The sequence below is a fragment of the Pelobates fuscus genome, chromosome 3 (genome assembly GCF_036172605.1).
Source record: "Pelobates fuscus isolate aPelFus1 chromosome 3, aPelFus1.pri, whole genome shotgun sequence".
Taxonomy (NCBI): domain Eukaryota; kingdom Metazoa; phylum Chordata; class Amphibia; order Anura; family Pelobatidae; genus Pelobates; species Pelobates fuscus.
In genome coordinates, this window is record NC_086319.1 from 268,382,127 (window position 1) to 268,392,204 (window position 10,078).

Here is a 10,078-nt window from a genome sequence, read left to right on the forward strand (position 1 = left end):
CACCCACCGCTCAGGGGTGGGGGCCGGGGGGGGGGCAGTAGGTCCCCCCCCTTATTGTGAATTTTAGGGCCCCCACCCGCCGCACAGGGGTGGGGGCCGGGGGGGGACAGTAGGTCCCCCCCCTATTGTGAATTTTAGGGCCCCCACCCACCGCTCAGGGGTGGGGGCCGGGGGGGGGGGCAGTAGGTCCCCCCCCTTATTGTGAATTTTAGGGCCCCCACCCACCGCTCAGGGGTGGGGGCCGGGGGGGGGCAGTAGGCCCCCCCCCTTATTGTGAATTTTAGGGCCCCCACCCGCCGCACAGGGGTGGGGGCCGGGGGGGGGCAGTATGTCCCCCCCTTATTTTTTATTTTAAGGCCCCCACCCACCGCACAGGGGTGGGGGCCGGGGGGGGACAATAGGTCCCCCCTTATTGATAATTTTAGTGCCCCCACCCGCCGCACAGGGGTGGGGGCCGGGGGGGCAGTATGTGCCACCCTTATTTTTAGGGCCCCCACTCACCGCTCAGGGGTGGGGGCCGGGGGGGGGGAGGAGAGTAGGTCCGTCCCCCCCCCCCCCCCCCCCTCCCTTCAACCACTATTGTGGCCAGACAGCATCCCTGTGGGTTCGGGCTTCAGCTGTTAGCTGAAGCCACGCCCACAGCAGTGCTGACAGGCTGTCAGCACACAAAGCGCGTTCACAGTGCTTTGTGTGCTGATAGCCCGTCTGATGCATTCACCCAGAATGCATCGGACGAGAGGCCTTTTTAGGGCCTCTGAACTCGGAAGTCCCTCTGGTGGCCGTCTGATTGACTGCAACAAGAGGTGTTCCAAGCTTCCAATGTAAACACTGCATTTTCTCAGAAAATACAGTGCTTACAAGAAAAAGGCTCCGGGTAGCTGTAGCACTCACCTAAACAACCTCATTAAGCTGAAGTTGTTCAGGTGACTATAGTGTCCCTTTAAAACTGGACCATGGAGCAATGGAAGAAGGTTGTCTGGTCTGATGGATCACGTTTTCTTTTAGACCAGGTGGATGGCTGGGTGCATCTGGGGCATTTACCTGTTGAAGAGATATAAGCACAATGCACTGTGGGAAGAAGGCAGACCGCCTTGGCCTCCAAATTCCCCAGATCTCAATCCAATGGATCATGTGGAATGTGGTGAAACAACAAATCCGATCCATGGAGGCCCCACCTTACAGCTTTTAGGACTTAAAGGATCTGTTGCTAATGTCTTGGTGCCAGATATCAGACTTCAGAGGTCTTGTGAAGTTCATGCCTCGACGCATCAGAGCTATTTTGACAGCTATTTTGCCTACACAATATTAGGCAGGTGGTTTTAATGTTTGACTGATCAAATAATTTGTATGTATATAAATTATTTTTATCATATTTAAAATTTCATTTTTTTTTATTAGTTTAGAAGTGTGTGTGTGTGGGGGAGGGGTGGGGGTGGGGGTGGGGGGTGGGGAAGGGAAAAGGGAGGGGGGGGGTTATTGGGGTGCTTTATTATTCTGGGCCTACAGACACTCTTGATGTAAATCTGACTTTGGCCCTATCCTCAATGTTTTTTATATAAACCCTTCCCTGAACTGACACATTGAGATAAATCATAAATTACAACTTTATAGAACTATTCCAGTGACACCTCAAATAATATTATTTAAGCTGTAATTCTAGCTAGAAGCAGACAGTGTAATAAATTACAGTGTGTTCATTGACACCCATTCATTTTCAGTACAAGGCTTCATGTAACTGCTCACCACTCAAACGTTTTAGTTTAATGTCCGGCGCATAAGTAATGAGAGATAGACAGATGATGTAGGGCTTTCCAGGAGAGTTTTCCGTTTACAGATCCTTTTTTATACTTCATAAACCCCATCCCATTACTAAATTGTTTTATAAATCATATGTATATCTAATGGGTTAATATAAAAAAAAATGTTTGTCTGGAGTGGATGATAGATATCTCAATACTGGAGCTAAGCCTGAACACATCCATTGACATTTTCGAGCAGCATCCTATGTAAAGTTTTTATTTAGCTTCTAAGTCTCCATTTACTAAATTTACATTATATCTAGATACATTCGGGTATTAGGATAGTGGTAGGAATAGCTTATTGGAAATATGGTGTTACTGATATTTGGAAGTAACAGAGATATCAATGTTTCCTAAATTATGAATGAGTCCATTTTAGGACATTGTAATAGGATATTGGAATTATTGCATATTTGTTAAAAAAAAAAAAAATTGTCTGAGAAACAGTGGTTATCTCCTCTTGATTGCAGGTTGTATTCCCAACAGGTTTTCTTGACTTCTCGTGCTTCAGTGTTGAAATGTATGCAATTAAAGTTGACAATAGTACCAATTGTCAATCAACTGGCAATTCATCCAAGTGCTAAATTATTTTCACTCCCTTTAGGGATCAAATACCCTATGTAATATAGATTCATATAGAAGATAGTTAATATGGTTAGTTAACATGTGCAGACATGCAAAATGAGGAAAATATAATGGAAGATAGTTATTATTATGTAATAGTTCTTGGTATGCAGCCTTGACCCACTAGCATGTGAACTGGAGTGATCAGAATGCCATTATAAAGACAGTATTTTCCATGGGGTTTATACACTAGATAAGTATTATTTTTGAGATGAGCTTTCAAGATGTAAGTCACAATAGAAGAATTGAAAGAAAAACAAAAAGTCTCATCCAAAATAGTTGTCAAGTCCTAAAATTGTTTTACTGAATAATCCTTAAGAGTTAAAACTTGGTTTAGTAATTGGGGCTTTTTAATTTATGAATGCAGTATTCTTATGCTAAAGGGAGTGTTGTTTTCACCAAATGCATGTTAGTATGGATTACATTTAACATGAAAATTTAATGTTGATACTCTATAAGCTCTGTGTTATTGACGGAGTATGCAAAATGATTTTAAATACTTTTGGACCAACCAAAGTTTTAGTTTCTTCCTCTGTCTGTCGTTCCTCATCTTGCTTGCTTTCTCTCCCTCACACTCATTCTCCCCCTTCACATAGTACATACATGTTGACGCATATTAACCCTACTAGAGTGTAGATTTGATTTGGAGAGTCTAAACTTTATACGCATTAAGATTCCCTGTCTCATATCTATAGTGCATTTCTCTGAGATTTGTTAATTTTTATTTCAGAAGGAAAAATAGCTTTGATACTGCATAGCTATGAGGTTTTCAGTTTTTATTTAATATTTTCAAGGATATATCATTATTACTTGTGAAAAAAAAAACATTTAATATCTGTATATTTATATGTATATGTTAACATGTTTTCTTATATAGTTATGAGAAAGCAATTGCATTTGCAAAATTGCAGTCTGTGGCAAACTGACATCAACTGAGTAATTGTATCATCTCATTTGTACATGGTGTGACAATGCACCACAAGGGGCACACTTGTAAAACATAAGAAATAAAGATAATATCTTCAGAATGTGGGCTTCAGCTTCCCACTTCAGGTTGAAAAGGCAATGTGTTTTCATTACTCAGACTTCATATTGCACCTTTGTAAACATTCCAGTGGTTTCCTGGGATGAACTCTATAAATACATTGTATACCCATCTGAAAAGCGATAGTGTCTCCTTAACAAGCAAAGACATTATAGGATATCAACACATTGATGAGAATCTTTAAATAGAGCACTTTAACTGATGTCATAACAAGTGCATGCAAGTTTTCGGTTTTAATAAGTAGACATCTCAAATTGTTTTTTCAATATGACCTTTTATTGAGCAAGGTTCGCTATTACATAAATCAATAGCAGGTTGTTTTAAACTCAACCAGGTTCTCCCATGACCTGCAGTCTGTTAATTGCACCAGTGAGGTAAACATAAGGACAGGTTCATTTTATTAAGGCGATAAAAGTTCTGTTTCATGGTCCCTCCCCCCTTTTTTGGCTCAGTTGGTTCTTTGCATAATTTAGCTCACAACCTTTAGGAATCTAGTTCCCAGACCACGATAACCCTTGCCCACTACAACTTAGGAAACTCCCAAAACTTTTCTTCCTTGTACATATCATGCAGTTGTTTTTTGTGTAATTTCCCAAAGTTGTGTGGGAGGGGCACATCTGGAGCTAGCATGCATTGCCCTCCCCCAAATATTGCACAGAAAGTAATATTACAGTGTCTGGAGCCCCCACCCCACGAGAGAACCCCTTCTGCTAGAAGCCCATTAGAAGCTGACACTTTACATGCAGTTAATCTTATGGCTTATTCAGTCCTGTTGCTTGCTGGAAACATAATGAGTTTTGCCTCACTTGTCTTCAGTGACCTCCTTGACCACTGCATGTGAAGTAACTTTTTCTACTTTCTTGGTGGACACCACTTTCTCTTGTACAGTTTCCTCGTGTTCTTCCACTTTCTGGGTAACTGTTACTGACTCTGTGATATACTTTGTTCCATCCTCACCCTCAGTGGTTGTAGTCTCAATCTTCTTGGTGATGATTACTTTTTGTGGGCTCTTGCTGCTGTCCTTGTCCTCTGAGGGGCTATCATCCAGACCATTGGTAACTACACCCTTGTCCTCACTCTCTTCTTTCTCTTCTGCCTCTTCCTCTACATCTCCATTCACTGCAGTGTCTTCCTTCCCATCTTCCCTTGGTGCACTGTCTTCCTCTTCTTCCTGATCTTTTGTTTCTTCCTTCTGTGATCCTACAGAGGCTGCTTTGGAGACAATTATTGTCTCTTCTTCACTCTTTTCCTCAGGGGACTCTACTTTCTTTTCTTTTTCAACTTCTTCTGTTTCATCTCCAGCCTCTTTCTCTTTGCCTGTTTCTTCTTCTACTTCCTCTGTATCTCCTTCTTCCTCTGTCTCTCCTTTTCCTTCTTCCTGCTCCTCTTTAACTTCATCTGTTTCTCCTTCTTCTTCTCCTTTAGCTTTTTCCTCTGCTTCATCATCTCCTTTTTCTGTCTCTTCCTCCTCTACTTTCTTGTCTTCTGAAACCTCAACTACTCTAGTTTCTATTACAGTTTTTACTCTAACTATTTTAGTTTCTACTATTGGCTCTTCCACTACTTCCTCTTCTTGTGTCTCCTCTGGGGCTTCTTCTGTCCCCTCTGCTTCCTGCTCAGCTTCACCCTCTTTCTCTTCCTCTCCAGCTTCTTCTTCTGCCTCTGCCTCACCAGCTTCTTCTGCTTCTCCTTCCTCTTTTTCTTCTGCCTCTTCAACCTGTTCTCCTTCTTCTTCTTTTTCATCCTCCTTCTCTCCCTCACCGTCTGCTTCTTCTACTTTCTCTTCCTCCTCAGCATCCCCTTCTTCTCCCTCATCTTTCCCTTCTTCTTCGGTTTTCCCTTCTTCCTCTTCTTCGTCTACTTTTACTTCCTCTTCCTCATCTGCCTTTACTTCCTCTTCTTCATCTGCCTTTTCTTCCTCTTCCTTCTCTACCTCCTCTTCTGTCTCATCCTCAGCTTTATCACCCTCTTCTTCTTCTTCTACTTCTTCTTTTTCCTCCTCTTCTACCTCTGCTTCTTCCTCTCCCTTCTCTTCCTCCTCCTCCTCACCTGCCTCTTCCTCTTTAGGTGCGGCTGCTTGTACGGAAGATTCTACAGCTGCTACAATTTCTTCTTCAATTGCTTCTTCAACTTCTTCCTCTTCTTCTTTTTCTACGTCTTCATCTAGAAGGCCTGATGCAAACCTTTCTGCCATTGCAGCCAGTGCTGCCTCCATATCTGACTTCTCATCCTCCACCTTGGTCTCCTCAATAATCTCTTCCACAAACTTGTGCTGCACTTTTACCCTTGGGGGCTCTGATCTCACATGCTGCACTCTGCTGGAGGACATAGAGATAGGTGCATGTCTGAGAGGAGCAGAAGGACTGTGCATGCCAGCGAAGGTGGAAAACCGCGTTTCTTCACCTTCAAGTAATTTCCTATGGAAAGAAAAAAATAGACATTTCAATATTCTTGAAATACTTACACATGTATAAAATATTCTTTTGCATTTTCTTTCATTAGATATAAAACTAACACAATTTTCTACTATCTGAGGAACTCTACATAGGGAGGGGTTAGCTCCACATGTTAATACCCAGTTAGGGCACTTCCTGTATTAGATATTGTTAGAGATGACTTTGGTTTGGATTGTGATGTTTCCATTGGTTTTAATTCACATCCCAGTTAGCATTATTTGACATTTTCCCTTTATATTACATTAACTAAATACATCTGATTAGTGTAGAATTTTGTAGAATTTATATTTGGAAAATGTTATTTTTCTTATTTTTTAAATAGTGATGCTTGGTCATTGCCTGCATTGCTGGCATATGTATTGGTATAAAATAATGTTTTTTTTTTTCTATATAGAGTTTGGAAGTATTTTTGGTAGAGTATCTCAGTTTTAAAATCTCCACTTTGCCCATTCTGTAACTCGGTGAATATTTGTTCTATAGCAATTCTGATACAGATAGATGAATTTTATATATGCCAATAGATTGTTGCTGTTTATTTTTAACTTTTAACCCCAGAATTACTCTTTAAACATATCTCCTTGTTTAAATCTAAATGCTTTGTAACAGTAACTAATAATCAGATTATTGTAATTTGATGTGTGTTGAAGCCATGTATTCTGACATGTATTATTCTGTGATGTGATAACTACATGTGTTTAGATGTACTTAGAAATAATTGATTCTTTTTGATAGATATACAAAACAGCTCACAGCATTAGTTTTTAGGGCAGTTGTGTTATTGGATCCATTCTGCCATTGACTGCCCTTGTGCTTTTTAATGATACTTTTGTACTGAGTGCTTTATATATTTATGGTTAAAATACAGGTAATTTTGTAATTCTATTTTATGTATGTGGAATTCTTTTTTGCTACTTAGTTCAGTTCTTGAACAATATAAACGTATATTGCTTCTCTTGGCAAGTAGGAGTTTATTTTATGCGCCTGGTGTCTAAGCTATTTTACCAATATTCCTGGTCACTGTACCCCTGTCATAGGATGGGTAATCATTTTACAGGAAAAATAGCGCTGTTACAGTGGATTCTTGTATTCTTTCAACTTTTGCTCATGTATTTATTGAGTTTTTGATGTTACTGATCTCCTGATTTCTTGCTTTTGGGGTGCTGAATTTTCTATATTTGTGGTACTCCTGCATTGCTCTGTGTGTGGTCTCTTATAGGCTGGGCTAGCCTCTAGTTCCCCTCCCACACCCTGGGATGTGAAAGTGTGCATCGTGCTGGTTTACTGCAGTGCTATTAATATTCTGCAGACTGTGCCCAGGTACCTGTATGCAGCAATTTCTATATCCAGAGCCATCTTGACATTGAGCAGGTCTTGGTATTCCCGCAAATGACGTGACATCTCCCATTTGGTTCCCTTCAGCTCGTTGTCCAGCTGCTGGATGGTTTCCTGTAGGATGGGGAGAGACGGAAAGGAGAGGGGAGTCAGAGGGGGCTGCAGCGAGCACAGTTTGCCTCCAGTGTCCTTGGAGCACAATGCTCCATACTGCTCCTTTAACACCTAAACCCTCAGCATCTCCTACACTGACACAATGTATAGAAATGTATTAAGGTAATACACAGCTTATAGACAACAAGGGGTTATTGCATGAAATCACAGCACGCCCCCTACACAGCACACATACACAGTACATGCACAGTCATTGCACCACACCCTCTGTCAAGAACAGTCATACACACTGCGTCACTCTGCTCCATGCGCACCCATTGCGCCACACCCCCTGCATAACACAGCATTAATGCTCAGCATTCCAGAACCCCCAACACTCCCACTCCAGCACGTGACTGCAGAACATGCACAAATTGCGCAGTGCGCCCCAATGACCTGCACCCCTACTCCCCCTCCCCCCAAAACAAAAAACACCAACAGGATAAGGTTACAGGAAGATATCACATTGGTATGTATGATAAACCCCAAAACAGCGAATAACAGAACCCAACTAAATGCAGATATCAGAGCAGTTACTAACTTAATAGATAACCCTAATGCCATCAGATAGGTTCACAGAGAAACGTGTCAATAAACTGAACGGAAACATCATTCACTCTCCAGGACCACATCTCATATATTAACAACATCTACATCACATCCCAACACAATCTTAAACATCTTGTTTCACCTCTCAGAAAGAGAAAACTTTACCAGAAAGTCTTCACTACTACTAAGCAACTCTCTGGTCTTATCACACATTGTGCATGTTACTTATATCTGGATACGTATATCATTCTATCATCTATTTAAAAGCAATATTAGGGACTCTGCACCCCAGATAATCGAGTTCCCCTTCAGTAAGAGGTGGCCCACCTGGTAGCTGATAAGGTCATGGTTGTGTCTCTCCTCTATGTCATTCAGCTGTCTCTCCAGTGACTCCTTGGTTCCCCGGACAGACTCCAGCTCTACACTCTTGCTGTGTAGTTGCCTCCTGTATTCGGATATCTCATCTTTGGCCGATCTGATGGCCTCCTTGTTCTGCTCGGCAGCCTCGGTCAGCTTGGCATACCTGCACCTGAAGACCTCCTCTGTCTCCACCATGTTCTGGTTGGAGTGTCCCTCCAGCTGGGAGCGGATTTCCCGCAAGGCGGAGGCCAGGTCTGTCTTCTGGAAGTCTTTCCTCTCCACCGTGATGTGTGAAGCCTGGATCTGGGCCAGGAGCTCGTTGACCTCCTCATCGTGGTTACTTTTGAGGAAGGCCACCTCTTCTTGGAGACTCTGCACCTTCTTGTCCAGCTCCACCCTGACCAAGGACGTGTCATCCATGTCCTTCTTCATAGCCCTGATCATGGCCTCGGTGTCATCCCTGATCCGAGCTTCTTCTTCATACCTGTCCTTTAGCCTCTGCATGTCTTCCTCCAGGTGCTCGGTGTCCAGCATGATCTGCGCCTTCTCGTGGCTGAGAGCCTCCAGGTTGGAGCGGAGGTCCCGCATTTCATCTTCGTACATATCCCCCAGCTGGCTGTGTCCACTCTGCTTCTGTCTCAGGGCCTGGATCTCCGCCTCGATCTCCTTGTTCTGCTGCTCCAGGTAATGAACCTTCTCGATGTAGCCGGCGAAGCGGTCATTGAGTCCTTGCAGTTGTTCCTTCTCGCTGGATCGGACTTGCTTGAGGTCCCCATTGTAGACTGAGGACTGGCTTAGGTCCAAGCTGTCGCTGGAGCTGTACCCTCTGGGGACAGCCAGGTTGCTCCTCTTATAGGAGGAGATGGTGCTGGGACTGCTCCTGGACCAGCTCTGGGACCTGAAGCCACTGGATGGGGAGCTGCTGGTCCGGCTGTAGATGGTCCTGGTCTCGGCCATCCTCCTATAAGAGGGGCTTCCTATAGTTTCCAGAGAGTAACTCATGCTGGAAGACTTCCTGGTGTGTGTGGCTCACAGCGCTGGATGAGCTCTCTCCCAGCCTTTATATAGAGAGGGAGATCCGCTAACACGGCAGGAACCGGCTTTCTGCTGCCTGATTGAGTTGCTTCGGGAGGGGAGGGCTTACTGTCTGAGCTCCACGTGGGTAAATGCTGCACCCACCCATCCCCCCTCTTAGTCTGCAGCCAAGGGCCGAGCAGGCAGGAGCTGGGTTCTAGAATCCTGCAAAGAATCTTAACAAAGCTGCATCCCAGCAACAGATAACTGTCCCTGGATCAGCTGCTGTAGGGGGACACACTGTCTTTCTGCCCCTGGACCAGCTGCTTTAGGGGGACCCACTGTATTTTTTGCCACTGGACAGTTGCTGTAGGGAACACTGCATATCTGCTGTTTAAGAGCTGTCCCAGGTGCTTTGTATTATTACAAATACACATTTTATTTTACCCTTCACACATGCATGCCACCCTGCATTTTGATTTAGAGCATAGTTTCATGGTTAATCCCTGGCTGTGTCTGTCCTGGGTTCAGGACCATGGACAGTTACAGCGGTTATATAGACAGAATGTTGTGTAGCAACATTGTATGGCGTGTTCTCTACATTTCACTATTCATTCCGAACTAGAGTGCTAGCTGGCTGAGCCTGATGAGAGCTGTGTTGCACATTAGCTAGGAGACATAGTATGTCAAAGTCTATTATGCATCCGTTAAAACTTTATATATCTGAGACTTGCTGCAGGATTAAC

The 10,078-nt window shown here is 43.5% G+C and overlaps 1 protein-coding gene across 1 annotated transcript; it reads right to left on the bottom strand.

Annotated features, from left to right (window-relative positions):
• Positions 1-3,722: 3,722 nt before the first annotated feature.
• NEFM (neurofilament medium chain) lies at positions 3,723-9,374 on the bottom strand. Its single transcript, XM_063448506.1, has 3 exons — positions 8,286-9,374; positions 7,246-7,370; positions 3,723-5,885 (listed from the first exon to the last, which is right to left on the bottom strand). The coding sequence occupies exons 1-3, from the start codon at positions 9,318-9,320 to the stop codon at positions 4,271-4,273; spliced, it is 2,775 nt and encodes a 924-aa protein (XP_063304576.1). The 5' UTR covers positions 9,321-9,374; the 3' UTR covers positions 3,723-4,270.
• Positions 9,375-10,078: the final 704 nt, after the last annotated feature.

Excerpts from the sequence above, each read along its gene's own strand:
- NEFM (XM_063448506.1), bottom strand. The coding sequence starts at position 9,320 with ATGAGTTACTCTCTGGAAACTATAGGAAGCCCCTCTTATAGGAGGATG. Across the intron at positions 7,371-8,285 it reads ATGACCTTATCAGCTACCAG|GAAACCATCCAGCAGCTGGA; the intron begins GTGGGCCACCTC and ends CCCATCCTACAG. Across the intron at positions 5,886-7,245 it reads ATAGAAATTGCTGCATACAG|GAAATTACTTGAAGGTGAAG; the intron begins GTACCTGGGCAC and ends TTCTTTCCATAG.